The sequence below is a fragment of the Epargyreus clarus genome, unplaced genomic scaffold (genome assembly GCF_041222505.1).
Source record: "Epargyreus clarus isolate Ecla_fem2 unplaced genomic scaffold, WU_Ecla_fem_2.2 ptg000011l, whole genome shotgun sequence".
In the NCBI taxonomy this organism is placed as follows: Eukaryota; Metazoa; Arthropoda; class Insecta; order Lepidoptera; family Hesperiidae; genus Epargyreus; species Epargyreus clarus.
In genome coordinates, this window is record NW_027332219.1 from 8,918,812 (window position 1) to 8,941,914 (window position 23,103).

The following is a 23,103-nucleotide window of genomic DNA, read 5'->3' on the forward strand; positions in this document are numbered from 1 at the left end:
TTGAAGGGTGTGGTAAGGGAGACATACTTTTTCGAGGCGTTCCAGCTTAGCCCTCAGGGGTAGCGGCGCATTTGTGGCCGACCTCAGATAGGAATATCTAATCCTATCTGGGGTTGATTATAGATGTCCATGGGCGGCAGTAGCCACTTACCATCAGGTGGACTGCATGCCCGTCTGCTGCTCCTATGTTATATAAAAAAAAAAATTGATGAAAATTTATTGTAGGTTCTTCTTCTTAAGCGTTACACTCATGTCGGAACGGTCGTGGTCATTATGTGGTATGTGGCGCGCTTAAGAATTCTGGCATGTATAAAATGTCAAATTCAGATCTTTGGGTGGAAAACTATTGGATAAATAGGTTGTGTTAAAAATGGGCGCTAAACTTTTACTCTGAAATTTAACGAAGATTCGGAACTATCCGAAAGTTTATTCGATAACGACTTGTATGCACATAAACGACTAAAACATAGAATTAAAATTGATTCTTACTCCAGTAATTATATCTTCTAGACTTATTACAGTAATTTTGTTTTTTATTTGTGTTTGGTAAATTTCGTATGCGCTTAAAAAAATATTTTAAAGTAACAGGTTTTATTTTATCTGGTAGAGCACCCGTCATTTTTTTTTAATATATTCGAAACTGAAAATATAGTATCGTTCGTCAAGCCCATCCGAAATGGACATACATCGGAACGGAGTAGAAAGTCCTCGAAATTTCGGGCGAAACTTTGTGAGTACACGGTAGTAAATACCCGAAATTTCGAAAGATAATTCTTACGATACCTATTTCTCTATAAATTTCGTATTGTCGTACATACATTTACGGCAACAAATTGCCGAAATTTGGAACTAATGAAACTTCAGATTTTCGTGCGCGCATAGTAGGCATTTCGGCAGAAGCTTATACAATACTTTGAATTTCGTGTGTACATAAAAGTTTGAAAGTTTGCAATGCTTTCTAATATAAAATAGGATAACTTATGATTACATTGGGGCACTGCCCCTATATCTCCAACCAGCATAATATAACCGTATTAATGTCTAATTACATATCAAGTGACAAGCCAGCAGATCACTAATTAAACGTTAACTTGAACGTGTAATGACTTGGCATTTGATTAGCAAGTAATTATATGTGCCAGTGTACTGTTATTATGATTATAGGAATAATTCTTGGGTTCTTGGGAAAATTGAGAACAAAGTTGTTCTGTGAAGTTTCAAATGTGGTAATACCGTTTGTGGTTGAATTTCGGAGATGTTACTAATAATTCTGCTAAATAAATCTTGCTAAACAGCTGTTTAAGCGCTGCTGTGTTCTGGTTTGAAGGATGTGGTAAGGAAAAGAGTTGTACTATGCATTCCAACTGAATAATTCGCTTCTTCTCCATAACGAAACTTCTTGCGAAGTGGCGGTATGTATATTGACATTCAAAAAGAGTTTTATAAAGTATCTTCTTTGAATAAAATATTTTTGACTTTGAATACTCAGGGATAGAATCGCATCTTTAGTCTGCCTTAGGTGGGACTTTAATACTATCAGGGGTTGATTATAGATGGTTAGTGGCTAAGTTTTAAGCATTAATCTTTAATTTATTGACGCTTTATAGATTAGTAACTATAAAAGTAAACATAATGGGTACACCGATTATATCTTTATTACAATTAAAAAGCAATTTGTTACAAAAAGTTTACAAAAATTGGGGTTTGAAGTCTATCAATCCCCAATTGGCTAGCGTGGTGGACAATGACTTAAATCTTTCTTAGAGTATGAGTTATGCTCAGCAGTTGCTGCTAAAGGTAAAGGTAAAGGTTGCTTGGGGTAAGTGGAATAAAAATTGCTATTGTTATTCCACTTACCCCAAGTGGAATAACAATAGCAATTTTTACAAACATCAGTTAAATCAATCGGACTGAAAATCAGTGTCGTGAACCATGTTTTCGCGACTTATGCTGAGTTCCGGTAACCTTTTGCGAGCTTGGCCTGCAGCACGGCAAAACATTGTCCGTAAAATAGTAGGTATATTTATAAGTCGAATTTTTTTTATTTTTTTTTATTTTTTTGTGTTTTTTATGTGATTTTGTATTTTGTCATAATGATTGCTGTAGTCCTTGTTTTCGCGAATAAACGTTATTATTATTATTATTATAAATAATATTAGCAGATGAAATAATATATTTAACAAATATAAACACGCTACACAAAGACTTTAAAAGTTAAAGTTAAGAACAATAGATATAATAGTCGGATAGTTGTAACCAAAGAAAAAATACGGAAAACTATATTGTGTGGAACAATTATATGTCCCTAATTAAAATAATTGCAGTTTACCCAACGTCTGTAAATGTACTATATACCTTATGTAGGTCTTTTAATGTAGGACTTGTAGTGATGTGTATGTAACAAAGTTTGGTAAGACATTTTGTCGATATCGATGTTTTGTTTTGCCTTTTCAAAGTGTTTGTCTTAATTGAAATGAAGAAAATTATAAAAGAATTAAACTTTTAGATTCGAAACTGTTCAGTATTTAGAACTGGTCGAAATACTGATTATAAATAAAAGGAGTAAATTCAAAATTTAAAGGTTGACGTTTCTGTCATAACACACATTGTACGGACAGTCGGTATTCAGATTTCGTCACGGGACGTATAATATAATTTATATTTATTACGGGGGTCCTGGGGACCTATTTGGAGTCGCGAGTGTGTGTGCATCACGGTCGATCGGTCGCCGAAGGGAGCACCGCACAGTTCTACGGTATTTATACATATATTCACCTACATTATTGTTTCTAGCGCACAAGGGTTCCAAATTATATTTCGGATTAGAAACCAGCGACCTAAAACTCTACATTTTGGTCACTTCGAGTCGGGATTCGGGTTTCCGTGCTCGCAAGTATATTCTTGTGTGTTGGTGAACAGTAGTGTAGACATCGGCACACGTCCACGTCGTTCGTAAATACTTTGCCGGATTATAAGTATTTACAGCGGCTGGACAACATCAAAAAACGGGTGTACTCTACAATTATTACGTAGGGATACACGTATTTATTTCGGTTACTATTTTATTTATGTACATCGGGTACTACAAGAAACGTCAACGGTTTTAGGCGTTTTTTCGGACTATTATTAGTGTTTCGGTCGGGCTTGTATTGAGCATTCTCCTGTTTCGGGTTGTGTCGGTTGAAGGTGGTAGAACTCTACGTGGTTCGACTCCGGCAGCACCACCGCCACATCTATTTCTGCCATTACAGCAGTGTTTGGAGCTGCTGTATTTTGGTTTGAAAAAGGTGTGGTAAGGGAGATATACTTAATCGAGGCGTTCCAACTTAGTCCTCAAGAGTAACAGCGCACGTGTGGTCATTTACACCAGGTGGAGGTGGACTGCATGGTCGTTGTCTACTCTATTATTTCGGTCGGTTTTATTTCGGTTTGGATTTTTATTATTGCGGATTATAATTTACATTCGGTAATATTTTGTGCTTTCATATTTGTTAAGTCGGTTGACATATAATTTTGTGACAGTGTTCTATCGGTTTAAATTTTATTTTATTTTTTCTTATTTCATTTTTTTGAAATGGCTCCTAAATCTAAACAAAGGTTGAATAAATTAAAATACGATTTAGCAATTCATAATTTGGATTCTATTTACGATCTTTCTCAGCGGGAACCTAAATCTGAAATAGATAAAAATAATTTTAAAATACGGTATCATGATTTGGATCGTAATTATGAAGAGTTTACGTCGATGTTTTTGGAACTGCAATCGGAATTGGACGAAGGCTCTGATGTGGATTATTCGGACGATTTTAAAAAATATAATGGAATATATTATGATATCAAGAGGAAGTTTTTAGAAATATCATCTTCGGAGACTGAACATGGCTCGGAGTTCAGGTCAATGGATGATGGTGACAAGCGGAAGCGGGTGGTTTTACCACGAATACAAATTCCTACATTTTCGGGAAAAATAGAAGAATTTGTTTCATTTATGGATTTATTTAATTCTTTGATATGTGAAGATAATGCTTTATCTGATTCGGAGAAAATGTATTACTTATTAGGTTCATTGGCTGGAGAACCAAAGGTTTTATTGCAACACTTATCTATTTCGGGAGATAATTTTTCGGTTGCTATGGATCTATTGAACAATAGATATAATAATAAAAGATTGTTAGCAGATAAACTATTTTATAATTTGTTTTATATTTCACATGTCACCAAACATTTAAATTCTATTAAATTATTTTTAAATACATTGCTAGAAAATACGAAAGCGCTAGAAAAGATGAATTTTCCGGTTGATCAGTGGACTCATTTATTGTTTTATATTAATTTTCAAAAATTAGATAATAGTCTAAAAAAAGGTTTTGAAGAACGGTTTACAAGAAAGGACTTTCCGGAATTTAAGGATTTAATAAGGTTTTTGGAAAATGAACTTAGGATTTTGGAGTCAAGTGGTGATTCACATCGGACATGTGGCACTACTAAAACTCATGAGGCATTTCAGGAAAGTAGGCAGGTAGGCTGCAAATGTTGTAAAAAGGGAATACATCATCTTTCCAAATGTAATAATTTTTTATCTTTAAGGGTGGGTCTTAGGAAAGACTTTATTAAAGAAAATAAACTATGTTTTAGATGTTTTAACTCTCATAAGATAGCGGACTGTCAATCTTCATGGGTTTGCTTTAAGTGTAAGTCACCTAAGCATCATCATCTGATTCATATGGATTTACCTCACTACCAGACAGCATCGAGCAGTGCAAGGTCGGCGGCGACACCTACTGTGACCGGTAACAGTAGGGCACATGCTTCTAATGTTGTCACGGATAGGGTGGAGGATAATCCATGTACTACCTCTGTTAGCGGACCTAACAGATTAAATAATATGGTTTCCAGTCAAGGTGGTGCTTCGTTGACTTCTAACATGATTAAAAGTAACATGTTTAATCGTACGGTCCTTTTGTCTACGGCCATGGTGCATATTAAGGATGCACATGGGCAATATCAAGAAGCGCGTGCGTTATTAGACAACGGTAGTCAAGGCAGCTTTATTTCAGAGAGTTGTGCCAATAGATTAGGTTTAAGGCGGTTTAAAACAAATGCTTCTACAGTCACGGGACTGAGTGGCATACCAGTGGATATTGGTAGAAATGGGGTTAATTTAAGGATTCGACCGCGGTTTTCACGTCGACCGTTATTGGTATCTACCGCTACTATTCTAAATAAAATAACTAATCAGTTGCCTAGTTTCAATTTACCTCAAGAGATTTGTAGTCATTACAAAGGACTACCTCTTGCGGATGAATATTTTTACCTTAGTCGGGAGGTTGATATTTTAATCGGTGCGGATTTATTAGGAGAGGTTATGCTCGGGGATATTATTAAAATAAACAATGATTTGCCTTGTGCTATGGAAACTATCTTCGGTTATGTATTGTCGGGGCCTTTTTCATACGCGGTAAATAATGATGAAGGTGCCCAGAATATTAACGTTTGTCAAACATTCACAAACGTTGAATCGGTCAATTTTGTACATAAAGTTAGGGACACTAACGATAATCCTAGCGTCATTGCGGATCCAAGACATTTGGATCATAAAATTTATAATAAAAATTATCATCACCGGGATGATACACGGCGATATGCGGTAGGTTCGCCATATTTACCAGATACGTTTACGGTAAATAGTTCCTTTTCATCTGTGAGAAAACGGTTCTCTATCATGGAAAGACAACGTACGGTAAATAAATTTCGGAAAAAAGTTGTAAATCTAATTTAGCGGTTTTACGGTTTTATTTTAGTTATATTTTTTTATGGCTTTAGTTCATTTATTATTTTGTTTTATTGGTATTTCGTTGTAGGATATTTTGTTTTATTTTGTTTTTTGGTCAAATGGATTGACACGTTTAATGGTTTCGTTACCTACGGATAGGGTGAATACCACCGGGGTATTTCACATTGCAAACGGATTTTGCTTTTCTTTATTTTAAAGATTTTCTTTTATTATTGGGGTTTCGCGGTTAAGGAATCCTAAAACTTTATGGTGTATATCTTTTTGAGTTTTTATTTGTTCTCGTGCAAAGGTTGTACAATGCACATTTAGAGTCAGCGAATTACGACGGAAGCTTGTCTTTCTTGTAGCATTAACTACATTTACTTCTCGGTGGGGTCTTTCACATGTAATTACGTTTGAATGTGGGACAAATGATACATATGCAAGACGACATTTTGATGAAGAACAAGATGTAAAGTCAACAATAACTTTGTCGAAACGGGTAATCGGTGAACTTGTTTTAATTTATGAAGAGCTGGAAACTGTATTTACCAGGATGGAAGCAGTTCTCAACTCTAGACTATTGCGTGTAGTTACGGAAGATCCTCATGGTTTATCGGTAAATCCTTATTATTGGAACTGGAACATAATTTGGCGGATTTACCAAATAATAGATAAAGAGATATTAATTGGCGCAAGCTCTTTATCAAAAGATTTTGAAGAAGATGGAGAAGTCAATATCTTCACTTGTCTTCTTTAAAATGAAATTGGTTCGGATTTTGGAGTACTGCCTGAGAAAGATTGTATTATTCGGATAAACTGAAAACAACATCGGTTATATTTATTCAGTCTATGGTTAAGTTTAGTAGGCTGGCCACGGAAATGTGTTGTCACAAACTTATTTGTGTTATTCTATGTTTGCTTATGATCGGTGTAAGGTTTTATTTTTTGGATTTTGGTTGATAAAGGCTTGGCCTTTCTCGGGCGGGGGTATGTTCAGTATTTAGAACTGGTCGAAATACTGATTATAAATAAAAGGAGTAAATTCAAAATTTAAAGGTTGACGTTTCTGTCATAACACACATTGTACGGACAGTCGGTATTCAGATTTCGTCACGGGACGTATAATATAATTTATATTTATTACGGGGGTCCTGGGGACCTATTTGGAGTCGCGAGTGTGTGTGCATCACGGTCGATCGGTCGCCGAAGGGAGCACCGCACAGTTCTACGGTATTTATACATATATTCACCTACATTATTGTTTCTAGCGCACAAGGGTTCCAAATTATATTTCGGATTAGAAACCAGCGACCTAAAACTCTACAGAAACCATCGTGCCTGAATTCTATCGTGTGACAGCAGTGCGAACCACTACGGTGGAATTTCCTATCCCAGATAGAATTTTACCTTTTTACCTTATTTAGGATTGATTTAGATATTTAAAGTCAATTGATACTTCAATTTCAAATACTACTGAAGTAGAAAAGAGATTCTACTCCGCCTGATGGTAAGTGGCTACCGTGGCACATGGATATCTGTAATAAATTTCAGATAAGACTAGTTTCTTATCTGGGGTTACCCACAAATAACGTATCTGCTACTCGGAAATACTAAGGTGAAACGCCTCACATTATATCTCTCGTACCACACCCATCAAACTAGAACACATCAGAGCTTAACACTGCTGTTATTAGGCAGAAATATATGTAGCGTTGGTGCCTTCGGCGTCGAACTAAAAAGAGTTCTACCACCTTCAATTCTTATCTATAAATAGGACTTAACCTTCGGAGTCGAACTTACAACATATAATTTTTATGTTTACTTTTTAATATATGTGCACTTTTGATTTGATCTGTCTGTCACGCGTATGTGTTATTGAATGTACATATTCCACATATTATATCGCGATTAATCCTATCTGTTTCAATTATCCAAAAGTCCATCAATTTTACCACTTTCAATTCTTTGCATTTCTATAAATGGGACTTAATATCGATAATGTAAGTATCGATATATTATATTTCAGTGCGTAGTCGCACTGCACTAAATTTAATTAGATCGTAGCGCAGAACAAGCTTCCTCTGGAAGCTTCGCGAAGTTTTTCTGCACAACCTCTTACTGCAGTGCTTCATCTACTCTACAATTATGTAGTTTATTGTTGTTGTAATATTGTGATGTAGTTGGATAAGTATATGTGCCATACAATTTAAAGTTTTGAAGCAAAGTACTTATGATACTTTTTATCTTAGAATTGGAATCCTTGTATTTTTAAGGCAAAATTACCATATGTCATTCCTATAGAGTCCACATTGCGTTTAAACCATTTTTTTTAATAAGCAAAAGTAAAATACTGAACGCAATTTACTTCACTCTAGATTATTTCTGTTATGGGTTTGCCAACTTTTGAAATTCATTGAGTTTTTAATTTTATCAAAAATGAAATCCGAAAAGTTATCTATGCACCTGACGACGCATGGGCATGTGTTATCAACCCAATCGACCGCAAAGACATTTCTACACGTAAAAACTAAGTTGGAACGCTTTGGAACGCACGAGGCTCCCTTACCACACCCTTGAAACCAGAACACCGTAGCGCTTAACACTGCTGTTATCAGGCAGAAATAGGTGTGGCGGTATTGCCACCGGAGTCGAACCACAAAAGGTTCTACCACCTTCATAGTTATGAAATTACACACAGAAATACTAATTCAATTAACTTAAACACATTCTGCAGTAAAGTATAAAATCGGGTCTGAGCAGAGTGTGGCGTTTCATTTGTGAACATTATTGAATCTGACTTATTGGAGGACCGGATGCCGCGTCACTGGGCAGTCCGAACACAGGAAGGTGTGGAGACTTCCTTAGTTTTAAATTGTTTTGTTTTTTTTTTACAATGAAGGAACAGCAAGAATTAATTCCACTTGATAGTTAGTCTCTACTGCCTGTGGTATTTGTAACCAACTCCATGTAGATGGCGATTTATCTAATGTCGATTACAGCTGCATCGGCACTTCTGTGGATTAAGGACGTCCACAGATTCGTTGCCAATCCTGAGGATTAGGATAGTCGCCTTTTATGTAGGACAGCCATTATTCACATCTTACTTTCGAAGCGGGAGAACTGTTTCTCGCTAAAATACACAGGCGTTTTTTTTTATTGACATTTCACTGTTCGGAATAATATTTGGCAACTTTTAAACGTGTTTAATTCATTAGTTTTTTAATTACATCCTAAATTAAATTGGGAAGACTTTGATAAAAGGCCATGTTTAAATTTACTCAACCAAAAATTAATACTGTACATTGCTGATTGATTTGTTTTGAAAATGTAAATCAGAATTCATTCAAATTAATATTTAATAAGATTCATTGCTCTTTATTATATAACTATAACTCTTTTTATATAACGTTTAAATTTTTCACACAAACAAAATTATAGTGTACTAATCTATAGAAACTAATTTTTAATAATAGCGACTCCATTCCACTCCTGTTCGCTCCACGCCAGGTGGACTCCGACCGCGTGAATTTCGTCCACCAACATTCAAAATTACAGCAAAATGCCACAGCTTCAGTCCGAGATGAGATGAGATAAGTTTCTTCATAACCATATTGATATTCATCATCAGAAGTATATTAAAATCCTAACTAAGCTATAACTATATAAGCTATTAACTATTAACTATTATAATATATATTATATATATATAAGCTATTAACTATTTATCCTAAGTTATAAATGCGAGCGTGAGTTTGTTTGTTTGTTATGCTTTCACGCCTTAATTATATAACCGATTGTCTTAAAATTTTGTACACACATTGTCAGGAGTTCAGAAAAGAACATAGTGTACATTACATTATATTATAAAAAAATGGCCAGATAAATCTCTCTCATTATGAAAGGTGTCATGTGCCCAGCACTGGGATATGTGGTTATTGATAAGGTATTCTAGTTGGTTGGTTTTTTCATAATACAGGAGTAGCAAATGAACATATATTTCACTTATGGTAAGTCACTATTGCCAATGTATTCAACCCTAGATAGGATCGAGTTCTGTGGTCAGTCATGGATACGTTGGTACACCTGAAAGCTAAGATGGCGCATCTTGAACTACGCTTGTTTATAATATAACATTTGACAATTTATTCATATAGACATTGTGAAACTTCGATCTTTAGTAAGTAAAAAATTGATAGTTTGTTTATCAATAACGGGTGTGTCTCTTCCTTATTCTCTTCAAACTAAAATACAGCAGCGCTTAACACTGCTATTAAAAAGAAATGAGCACTAAAATATCATTACGAAGTTCCCGACTTTAAAATATTATACACTCGAAAATTTTAACAATTTAAGGAAAAAATTACAATTCCAAATCCAATCCAATTATTTCCGAAAAAGAATTAGAATTTTGTCAAAAACGTTAAAGGAATTAAAGCTTACACTGCAAAAGAACAAAGTATTAGCGTAATTAAATAATTGATCCCAATTTGATTATATGCCGCTGCTAGTTCAAATATTTGGACGAGGGTCCCGTTTAGAATTCGATCTCGAGTCTCTAATCCCGGGATTTCGGGCTTTTCTATAACGCACCTATTTCTAGCGTGAGGAAATTCTTGTGTTTCTGTGGAAAGGTGTTTTTGCGGCTTAAATAGAGGCGACCATCGCAATCTACGAGTGTATTATCGATTGTAGATACAACTCTAGTGCTCTATATTATTAAAACGCTCAGAAGGAATTCCAGAAATACAATATATTCTTCCATAATCATCAACATTTACATTAATACATCTTTATCCACTATTATTTTATCATATCTCCATTATAAAAGACATTGCAAATATCAGCTGACATTTTATGACTCAAAGCAAGACTCCACATTCTAAAAAATATAATAGAAAAGTATTTAATAAGTGACGTAAAGTATTAACAACCAGCAATATAAATGGATCAATGCGATGTGCCTGTAACATTCGGCCATCCGACAAAGTAACGAGTCCCCTCGTTATTCAATACATCAAACTTCTGACTGCTGGTCAGCGTTATTTGATTGTGCATCTCGAAGTATACCTATCTGAGATCGCAGTGCAATACTTTCGACCATTCAGCATCTCAACCGCTGTTTTTTTTTTTTTTTTGTAGAAGAATATTAATGGTAATCTCCGCTTGACTCAGTACTCGTAAGATTGTGAAATATTATTATTCCTGTTTAATAGATTCTTCCAAAACAAATGTTCGTTTATTTTTCTCTTCAGCCCGTCGCCATCCACTGCTGGATGTCAGCTTTTCCATTGGTCTTACACAAGTCCCGATCTCGCACTGTTCTCATCCAATCTCTTCAAGCCAATCGTACGATGTCGTCCGTCCATCTGCATGGTTGTGTGTCCACTTTTCTGTGGCTCGGTAGACGGCTTAAGATGCCCAGCCTATCTGCATTTTAGTACAGGAACGCTGTTCCCTACATTGCCTACCTTTGTCATCTTTCGGAAAGTAACATTGGGGTTAGAAGTAGTTCATTCTCTGAAACTAAAACTTATTGAAAGACCAAGGCAAATAATTAAAAAAAATATGTTACCACAAATAGGTGATTCCCTCTGAGATTATTTTTGTTGTAGCTATCAACCAGTACAAAAAAATGGTTCTTCATATAAAATTTCGCAAAATCAATATATTTCAAAGTCTGTCCAGTACGATTAATGTTTTCTAAATTTTTCGGATGATTGTTTCTCATCACTCGATGCAGCTTACATTCACTTAGAAATTGCTCTATCTTAATGACTTTGACCTACATGACTTTCCGTAATATAGAAGTATTCAGCTATTAATTTTTCATCTTTACTATTTCCATCGATATTTTTTAATAAATCTATTTTCCAGCGAATTGTTCTCGGCTGTTCGTTCTTTTAATGTCCTCAAAACACTCACTAAGGTACCCATCGATGTTGCAAGAATTGTCCATCTATTTGTGAAAATCGGCATTAACTGTTAATATCCTTGCTTAATACTGATTACTTTAATCCAAAGGTTAAAGCTTCTTTGTCAATTTATTCATACATTATTATTCTCTAGAGTGCGTGAAGCCATAATTAGTGTTGTTCAGAACGGTCCTTCATGGCATATGTAATTATTACACCTAACTTATACTCTGATAGGTCCTGAAAAAAATAAAATCTCCCAGTTTAGTTTATATCCAAAGAATAGTTCCATATCCAAAGAAGTCTTAAATCCTATAAATCTATTTTTAAAGTTCTTAAATGCCGCTTCTTCTCTTGCTCATATAAACAATTTCGAGCCCCAACAATTTTTTCAAAGTATTTTGTTGATTCTTCGTTGGTGACTTATCTTGAATTTACTTTATTTTCGATGAAGATACAAGCCTTCAGCATCTTTACATTCAATCCAAATCTTAGCCGTTGGTATTGTTTTTGATTTTCCACAGTATTAGAATAAGCATTAGCAATCACATTTAATTTATATGACACATATTCCTTTCCAGCAAATTATCTTATTGGATCGGTTCGCTCGTATCTTACTAACAATTTCCGTAAGACGCATTCGCTCGATTCCTCCCCGTTCCCAACGTCAGTCAGCTTTATAACGCCGTCTGGAATACACACTTTCACGAAGTATCTACTGTGTGTTAACTTATTGGCGTCTCTGACTCGTTAAAATATACAGTTGACATGAACCTCTGAGGTTTTGCCGGTCCAGCATGAACTCCAAAAATATATATATAGCCAAACATAAAACCACCTCCTTCAAAAATCGATTAAAATTAAACAATTCTATTTGTGTTCATCATTCTGCAGTTTCATTATCAACCTTTACTTAATCGTATGTTTGCTTCATTTTTATTATAATAGGTATAGAATGTCTACTTGACGTCACAACAGCCTCTATCGATGTTGAGTATGATGTACCTCTATCAATGGATTGACTCTTCGAAGGAAACAGATCCGTGGAAACCCCCATCTTTCTTCCCTATCTTAAGGGGTAAAGTTCATTTCTAATATTCCACTAGAATCATTATTTCCGCCTTGAACATAAAATCTATGTCTTCAACTTTTTTTAAACTTGTGTCCTGGCTCCTTATATCCATCAACGCCTTCTTGAAATACCTCGAAAACTGTTCTCTTAATTATTTCATCATTAGCACTGATTTTCACATTAAGTCTTCTTATGTTTCAGATAAAATATAATTTAGCTGGAATTAATTTTTATTATTGCAAGTAAGTTCCGATTTGCTCAGGGAATTTCAATGGGTTTTACGTGCATGTCAGTAATTTTGTCTTAAGCACATTATTTATAGAAAATATTTACAATAACTTTCTATGGTCTATTCATAATGAGACTGTGATGCGTATGATTCAATTATTGATAATTTTGTTCATAAATCACAATCGCAATCTTTATCATAGAACTGTAACATAAATACTATTCCTTTCGTTCCCCAAACAGACTGATGTCGGTATCAAATCTTATTTTTTTTTTCAATTAATCCGTTGTTAATTCGTATTAGTTGTGTCATAAAAACACTTGCTTCTAAAAATAAATATTCCATAAGCCTATGATGAATATTTTGTACAGTTAAATATATCTAAAACCCTACTATGTTAATTAGCCCAATATCCGTAGACTTTGTAATATGGCCTGGGGTTTGATTCGTCTATTTAGTCTTGGAATAAGTTAACTAATATCGCATGATATTTGTGTCAAGGTATATAGGTAATTTGTGTCAATTAATTTAACGTGTTAACTGTTTACATCACTTATTTTATACTCGTATAAATATGGTCTTCCAATTATTTAAAGTTAAATCACTATTTCAATATTTATGAATAAAGAGGATCATACAATTACATTTTTGTCTGAACTTAAATTTCATTTCAATTTCACATCAATAAAATGAAAACATATACATAAACATACGTATTTTATTATGCTATGAAATTATATATCGTTACCACTATTCTATCCCTGTGGCTTTGTAATAAGATATCTACTTTTAATTACTCAGTTAAGAGATAACTAAATTTGTCACATAACACTCATGCATGGAACATGCTCTCTCATGGACCAAGCTCATGTGATATGTAGACAGTATAGATATCCTTACACTGTTACTTCTCATTATTCAATATCATAAATTTCATTAAAATAATTGCATGAATATATACGTATGTTGTATACACGTATCGTATATATCATTATAATAATTATTTGTACTCATCTTATAAAAGTAAAATGTAATTATATGCTCCATTCAAATAAAACATTACTACCTCATCATTCATATAACATTTAGTACAATATGTTATTTGAAATAATAAAAACATATAAACTATCTATTGTCTTTAAATGTTAATTATCACTTAAAAGAGAAAACAGGATCAGGAAAGGTTTAATTACACATACTATAATTCTGTACGTTATACCATTTCGAGCAAGTGAAGTACCAAGTATGGGGTATTCTTTGTTATAAAGTACACTTTGAATTCAGTATCAACTCCAAACTTAGGTTATATTTTGATTTTCCTGATTTACTATTGTGATCACGTTGACAAAATTGTAACTTAAAATGTTTTCACTACTTACATATTTTATATCATATAAATCTACATATTTCATATTTCATATATCTAATCTATTATATATTACTTCGTTAGTCTAATTGTCCTTTAGTCTATTTTTGATAACGTGCTGCTGTGTTTATCTCTTCTCTATATTCTCTTATCTATCTTCTTATTTCTTATCTATCTTATCTATCTCTTTATCTTCTTATTTTCACGTTCATAAAACTCTTCAGAAACATTATTTTGTGCGGAATAGGAAACCATAATCTCTTAAGGACTTTTGCAAAATCTTCCAAAAATAATCAGTAGAAAAAGAGTAGGTATTTTGATTTATAAAGCACTGTACTTTTAGTATCACTTCTGTAAGGAGCGAATACTTTTCGTTTCAGGTGATTATTCAAGTGCAGTAACGTAGACACGAGTTGTTCATTTTGCTTTAACAGATTTTCTTTAACAAAAGCAATCTTGATTAGGATTTTCGTTATTATTCGACCTTAAATTATAATAATGAGTAGTCTGTCGATTTCCCTCTTCTTTTATTATCACGTAAATACGTTGGGACTTAACACATTTCCCGTAATTAATGGCTTGCGATCTTTTCTAAAGAGACTTCGGCCGCGATGCTGATCATAACAAGTTCTCGGACTATGTGTGGAAATACTTCGGCTTCGTTGTTCATCATCGCTGGCTTTTTTAACTTCTGCAGTTGGCTACGAAGACCATCTAAAGTGCATTTATGGATAACTTCACTTTGTTTGTCTTCCTTTATCTGAAACTTACACATGAATCCTATGTAATTGTTCGTTTAATTAATTTTACATTATTTATCGTTTATGGGGTTTATTTCAAAGAAGTTAAATATATAAGGCTGAAGATAGGGCCTTATCAGTATTTTCATAAAAACGATCATCCTGGTTCATACTGACACCATTTCGAATTGGTGGTAATAAGTCAAGGATGATATTTTATTTCGCCATGACCACTATTTCTAAACCTCATTACATACGACGCACTTTTACAACATTGATATTATTGCGCTCAGACAAAGACAAAAAAAATATCCAAATAAGTTTAGTAGTAATAACCCTAAGAATAAGCCATGCCATAGGAATGTCAGGTTGTTAGAACATTTGGTCTGATTTTGTTATGGTGTTTTAAATACAATTTCAATTAATTTATGAAACTATTCAATAATGCACACCGCACCAGCTGGCTTGTATAACGATGTGAGTATCTTCAATTTAAAATTCATTGTAATATGAGACTGGTATGCATTTATATCATCAAAATAGAATTTCACACAGCATTTTAAGTACAAGACGTATGAATTTACTTAATATACGTTTGAATACGAATTAAAAATTAAAATTTGTAAGATTAATCGCGAGAACTAAAAGTAAAGTCAAGTTCAAATATCTATTCACAATATTTAATTCAAAACAGACATAATGTGCCGAATAGAAGAAGCAATATTGATATAAAACAAATAAAATTTTACAATATTATTTCTAAATACATTGGACCGACGAAAAAAGGCTTTTGTTATATTCCCCTTATCAGTTGCTAAGCAACGATTGTTGGTAAACATACTTCCAATTTCGCTGTCTTTAAATGTTTATTTACATGTGAAATGTGAAATTTGCGAAATTATGACGCCTCGATTTTTATGAAAAATGCAAAAATACATCACGTAATTCAAAACAAAATAAAAATCAGTTGAAGCGAAAAAACGATTAAACTTGTATCGAACATTTTAAAACAGAATATTCACCATCTTAACATATTCATATATTTCAACATTCTTTCAGTATTAATTTACTTCATAAATTCATTCGACTATAATTTCAATTATCGTGTATTCTACATTATTTCTTTAAATCGTTTACAAAAAATAGCAAAAATAACATGACCTTTGAGCATCCATCATCCGTGGGCGTTGCAAAAACAGTATATTTTTGCAGTAATCCCACTTCTGAGCTATTAAAACGCTCAGAAGGAATTCCAGAAATACAATATATTCTTCCATAATCATCAACATTTACATTAATACATCTTTATCCACTATTATTTTATCATATCTCCATTATAAAAGACATTGCAAATATCAGCTGACATTTTATGACTCAAAGCAAGACTCCACATTCTAAAAAATATAATAGAAAAGTATTTAATAAGTGACGTAAAGTATTAACAACCAGCAATATAAATGGATCAATGCGATGTGCCTGTAACAATATAGTTAGTTTCAGATGTCCGTAGACTGCAGTGATCACTTACCATCAGGTAGACTGCATGCCCGTTTCATTCTTCAATCTTTAAAAAAATCTCATTAATCCAGAATAGAAAAGACGTAATGTAAACGTTGTTGTCAAGAAAATAAATTAGTAAATAATTATTATTGACGATTAAAATTATGATATAATTTGATATTATTTTTTTATCCCGTAAATCGCGGAATTTATAAAATTGAATTCCGCAGTTTTTGGGACTGGAGTATCACCAGAATCCCGGGACTCCGAGATTCCGGGATCGAATCCACCAGTCCCAAGGGTGCAGGACTGAATTAATTACAATTCACAAAGCTTCTATTTTACTTTTACAAAAGTTCCATCATACCTTACCTGAAATCTTAAGGGCGTTATTTGTCAAATTTCCTCTGTTATTAATTGCTAAGTTGTAAAACTTTTTAATTGTTGTTCCGAGACCGATTTATTACTGACTTTCGTTTCATAATTGTCGTTCGTTTTTGAATTCGGTGAAGTCAAATTTGAATTATCCGTTTTCACTATAGATGAAAGTTTAAACATATTTTTAATGGTAACATATTTTTTTGCATTCGAAAATGACATTCGATTATTAGACGAATAGATAATTAATTAAACTACGAATAAATAATTTGTTTCTGTACGACGAATAGTTTGTCTGATAGAACGTGAAAACTATTATCTTCTCTTTTTCAAGGAGGCGGCCGAGGGACAATAGTTGCGCTTCAATAAATTACGATTTAGCTTTACACTAACCCTCCCCTTAACATCAAAAAAAAAATCGTGACCTTTGTCTATTAAAACCGAAATGTAACACTTCAAACAACATTGTAGATGAAATAAGTATCGTATAAAAAAACTACTTTTATCCAAACGTGTCAGGCTGAAAAAGATTCAGCACTAAATATCTTCAAAATTCACATTTCAGACATTTACTTAAAATTGATTCCTACATTTTGCACACTTTAAACCTAAGAACAGTAAGCGCCACAAGAAACAACTCACCTGTATATTCTGTGCCTCAGGCTCCAACTTGTGCGTGCCGTTGTACCACTCGATGGTCGCGGCTGGCCTTGCCCCGGACACCACGCACATCAGCGTGAGCAGCGTCCCCTGCGTCGCGTGCTCACCCACACCGGACACCGCTATCTTGTTTGGTGGCACTGTGGGAGAAATACGGCAACGTTATTTAAGTTAAGCAAAATTTATTTATGAAAGAAAGAAAGAAATATTTATTTGTAAAAAATACTACAACATTATATGGCATAAATAATAGTAAACATGATTCTCAAATCAGAATATTGCTGCAGTAAAATTTAACAAAAGGGTCCACACTCAGCCTCACCGCGGCGAACCACGGCCATTGATTTTCAGTGTGTTTATATTTATTTGAAGGTCAATTAATTACAATACAGTTTAATGAACTAGCAACCCGTCCGCGCTTCGCACGGGTAGAATAAATGTGTGGTTTTTTTGTAGTGAACTATCAGCTTTTTCAAGGTGGTAGAACCCTCTGTGGTTCGACTCCGGCGGCACCATCACGTCTATTTCTGCCTAATAACAGTGTTAAGTATTGCTATGTTCTGGTTTGAAGGGTGTGGTAAGAGAGACATACTTATCCGAGGCGTTTCAGCTTAGTCTTCAGGGATAGCAAGGGGTATGTAGCCGATCTCAGGTGGAAATCTAATTTCACCTGGGGTTGACTATAGATGTCCATGGGCGGCAGTAGCCACTTACCATCAGGTGTGGACTACATGCTCGTCTTCTACTCTTATATTATAAAAAGGAAGCTTTCTTAGTGTCGTGGTTGCCATGGACACACACAAAGACGAATACTCAAACACCCAGACCCATCACAGATCTCTAAATTTATGATTTAGATATCTGTCTAGCCGGGTATTGAACCCAGAACTCTTTGCGCGTCAGAGCTGCTGTGTTTTGGTTTCAAAGGTATCACATGATAAGTAGGTAAGATACAGAACACCATGTATAAGTAGGTCTCCCTTAAGTATCTTAAGGGAGAACCTTAAGACCCTTAAGTAAATCCTCAGGGGTAGCAATACAATAGGCCTTAGGGCTAACAAAGCAAAAAGAAGAAAAAAAAACCTTTTTGGTGTCATCCAAATATCCAAACTCCTAGAATTTTATTCCGAAATAAGACACAATTTTATTGATATGTATAAAACTTCTAAAACAAATTCACAGGACAGTAGCAATAAAACGACAAATCTGAGAAACATAACGACTTCTATCCCGAGGGCCCGATCGGGAGTCCATCCAGTCATAATGTTGTTTTATGACCCTTGAAGGGACACACGTAAAGTATTGATCTTGTTGGCCCCTTGGGGGATCACAGTGATTGGGAACTTTCAACTGCACTTATTCGAAATGTCATAAAATGGGCCCTTTAATTAAAAATGGTATTACGTTATTTTGATGTTTTTGTTATATTTTATTATACTCTTTTATATAATTTTGTTTTAAAAGATATAAAGAAGCTTAAATGTTTTTCGATAAAATCATTTATCTCTAAGAAAGTTCTGTCATTTGATTAAGATGTCGTCGTCAAAGCATTAATATCTGCTGGGAAACTGTCACTGGACACTGCTGGGCAAGGGTCTCCCATCAGAATGAGAAGGGCTTAGGCCATAGTTCACTAATCTAACTGGGTGGGTATTGGTAGACTTCACACATAATTGTAAATTTAAATTTTAAAAGAGCTCTAATTATTGTAAGTTTCCTCATGATTTTTTCTTTATGGTTAAAGTGAGAATTAATTATAAATACGCGCAAAACTTTAAATAATAATCAGAAGTGCGTGGCTGGGATTCGAACCTCGTACCCTTTGATTGAGACTTGAGTTTGAATACCATGACATAGTAGTAAAATATAAAATAATAAAATATATTACACAACTGAGGGTGGTAGAACCCTTTGTGGTTCGACTCCGGCGGCACCACCGCACACACACCGCACCACAGCACACCTATTTCTGCTTAATAACAGCAGTGTTAGGCGCTGCTGTGTTCCGTTTTGAAGGGTGTGGTAAGGAAGACAAACTTTTCCGAGACGTTCCAGCTTAGTCCTCAGGGGTAGGCTTAGGTAGGAATATCTAATCCTATCTGGGGTTGATTACAGATGTCCATGGGCAGCAGTAGCCACTTGCCAACAGGTGGACCGCATGCTCGTCTGTAACTCCTATATTATAAAAAAAATCCTTAGACCATTGAAAACCAAACATAAAAGGGAAACGTGTAACTAATTTTTCTTTTCCAAATTTTCTAATTAACTTCGAACTTCCATTTCAGTTAATTAAGCTGATTGCTCGTAGATTTGAAAGGACCGATAATATAAGTGTCCACGGTCCATACATCGCAATTATGATTTATTAATAGGTCTCTCTTTCTTAATGGAAAAATAATTTCGTTTCGTATCAATATCGATATTGGGGTCGCGGTAAGTAGTATTTTATGTGATGACAGTACGATTCTAATGATAGTTTCGTCGTGTGAAATTCTGCCTCCTGGAGGGTCAGGGTTCGAATCTAATTGTAATTTTTAAAACATTGGGGAAAAATTGCTATTTTTCATAAAATTCTGTCTCTCTGGCTTAGATTGAGGATTTGAATCTCAGATCTACGTTTTTTTCAAAATGACAGACCAATATTATATTTTTGCACATCCCTATATTATAAGTGTCAAATGAAAAGATTTGTAGGAAAAGTGCTAAATATGTTTGTTTTACTCATTATCATGAACGATGACGGCGATGGAAAACATCGTGAGGAAACCCACACATCTGAGAGTTTTCTAAAAAAAGTTTCTAAAGAGGTGTGACATCTACCACTTCGCACTTGGCCAGCGCGATGGAATGCCCTAGCCGCCCAACAGGACAGTAATGGTAGTAATGTCGACGATTATAAATGGTAGTTGAATTGTTGAAAGTAGAAAAAAAGTATTGTCTTCAAATCACGAACAATCTTATTTATTTACATGCTTAATGGGAATCCGTCCACCAGAAATATATTAGTACCCTTTTCATATCACGTAGCCTATTGAACCTATTTCCAATAGAACCAAAATTAATTTGGGTCACTAAAATGCCACTTTCACTGTATCGGGGCTCTAAAATGCTGCCTATACTACGTATAGAGTATATCCTAATGAAATATCGAAATGGTGTTCCAATGGGTACAAAATCAAAGCAATCAGCCTTCGTAATTGACACGCCCACCCTATTATCAATATAGCCTTCGAGGGACTAATGCTTATGAATTGGACGTGGTCTGAGTAATAAGAGTATCGCCTATTAACTTGTGAGTGAGTGGGTCGTTATATCGGATATTATGTTCGGGCAATGAAATGAAGATATGATGACATATACTTTTGCGTTACCTCGGCATGATGTTTATGTTTTGTTTATTATTTCTAACTACTAGACTATTCATTATTTCTTCGTATAAGGTAAGTACATCTATGTAACATAAATTATGAATTGTTTGATTTCCAAATAAATAAATAGAAAGTAGATTAAGGATTATTCATATTTTGTATTTTGGAAGCAGAGAGATTGGTTAAAATAGGGAGAATACGTGAGAATACTCAGGCACGTGCCTCTGATTATTTATTTACTAGTTTCATTAAATTATTTATTATTAAATTCTACTGGTCCATTACATATCTTTTAGAAGCAAAAAATGTAAAAGATATGTAATATTAGAAAGTGGGTTGCAAATGGGACCATGATAAATTACTCAGTAAAAAGCTACGGTACATCTTTTTGTGGCGAATTCCCGCGGCTCGTCGAGAGATGACGCTACACGTTTCTGAATCACATTTTTATCGACATTTCCATAACATTTTGTATACAGAAGCTGCGAACTGAGACTGTCTCAGCACGGCTACTCACATGATCACCTAAGCCAGCGGAAGATCTTTCTTCCTTTCCTCGCCCTCCACGGGAAAAAAAGTAAGCATTACTATTATAAGTCGTCATGACATCAATGTGAAGAAAGAAAGCGTTTGATGATGATACTAAAATATAATATTGAACAAAATCGCTATAAGCTTATCTCTTGTTCCCTCCCACCTCATCGAAAGTGACGATTGGCCTATTACTCACAGGATAAAAGGTGGATATCGCCGGGCATTTATTCCGGTTAGGGCCAGGATTCAGATCGAAAAACCCAGGGGTATTTTAAGTAGCATCCAGAAATATTCGGGTAGATTTCCCATAAAATCCACTAACATTAGTTGTGATAATTGGGTTCTTGGATGGAAGGAAATGTACGTCGTGTTTTATTACCTTTGTGCTGTTTTTGTTTTTCAAAATTCTCAAAAAAAATCTGGTTTATTGAGCATATCTCTCCATTTATATCTATGTATCTAGTGTCATTTTGACAACGGGTGAATCTATTTTGCAAGACGTACACAAAAAAGTTTTAACACGTGTTTAATTTTGTCCCAAATGTGTACATTTCTTGAATAAATATACATTAGTGTAATTCGGGTATAATAAAGGATATATGTGTGTTTTTCATCTAAAGATGTGAAGGAAATCAAATTTTCTGGGCAGGGAAGTTTACTATTTCGTTTTAATTTATGTACCAAATTCGCTTCTTTATAAAGGTTATACGCAAATCGACCTTAAAACTGCACTCAATTTTATCCTTGACTTTCTTACTTTTAACGAGCTTTAAGAAGTTAAACTTCTTTTTACGAAGTTCATCTTCTAACATTTCGCCATACATTATCAAACTTCTACCACATTTTTCACACAAAAAACTACAAAGTTCTAACATTTTGTCACGCTGTGCATCACTAAGAAATTTCCTAAACAGATACAGGGATCAAGTTTTTCCACATCTCACGCTGTCCCTAATTCATTTATCACTTGTGCGTAAGGGTGTCCGACTGGCGCTCACCCCGCACACAACCCTCTTGATATTGCAAGGTGGTAACATTTCCGACCCCTATTACTAATAGGGAAGTGAGGGGTAAGCTCGATAGATTTATGTTTATGGTGTTACTGACGTTAAAAATCTATATTTTATTATAATAATAATAACATTTATTTCAGACTATAGATTTGTCCGTATTTATTATTAGTATACTTATATAATAATAATTAAATTGTGGCTGATGAAAGGCTTTTTTGTCTTTTCATCTTTTTGCACAAAAAAGATAGATATATTTGTTTATTATAGTTTCAGGTAATTAATGTTTCTTTGTTGTAATTCGACATATTTTCGGAATAAAATAAAATTATTTAAACTCTTTATGATTGTTTAAAAGACACATAGGAAACCAAAAACTTAAAGAACAAGACTTTTACTTTCTTTTTAACTATTTTTTAAATAATTACAGTTTTTTTATTCATCAAAAAGGGGTTGTTACCTCAATAACAGTTTTGTAAATTTTAACCGATTTCCGAAAGAAGAGAGGGTATCTATTTGTCGCGTACCAAGTCGGTTTCATCTTTTTGTTATTTTTTT

The 23,103-nt window shown here is 34.2% G+C and overlaps 1 protein-coding gene across 13 annotated transcripts in view; it reads right to left on the bottom strand.

The window, feature by feature from the left end:
* The window catches only part of nrm (neuromusculin), a 524,966-nt gene that overhangs the window by 38,269 nt on the left and 463,594 nt on the right, over positions 1-23,103 (bottom strand). For all 13 annotated transcript variants that reach the window (XR_012102726.1, XR_012102724.1, XR_012102727.1 and 10 more), the window contains exon 8: positions 17,616-17,773. Coding sequence is in view for 9 of the 13 variants with exons in the window: in XM_073077935.1 (XP_072934036.1) it covers positions 17,616-17,773 (158 nt within the window). In the remaining 4 variants the exon portion in view is untranslated. The remainder of the gene's footprint in view (positions 1-17,615; positions 17,774-23,103) is intronic.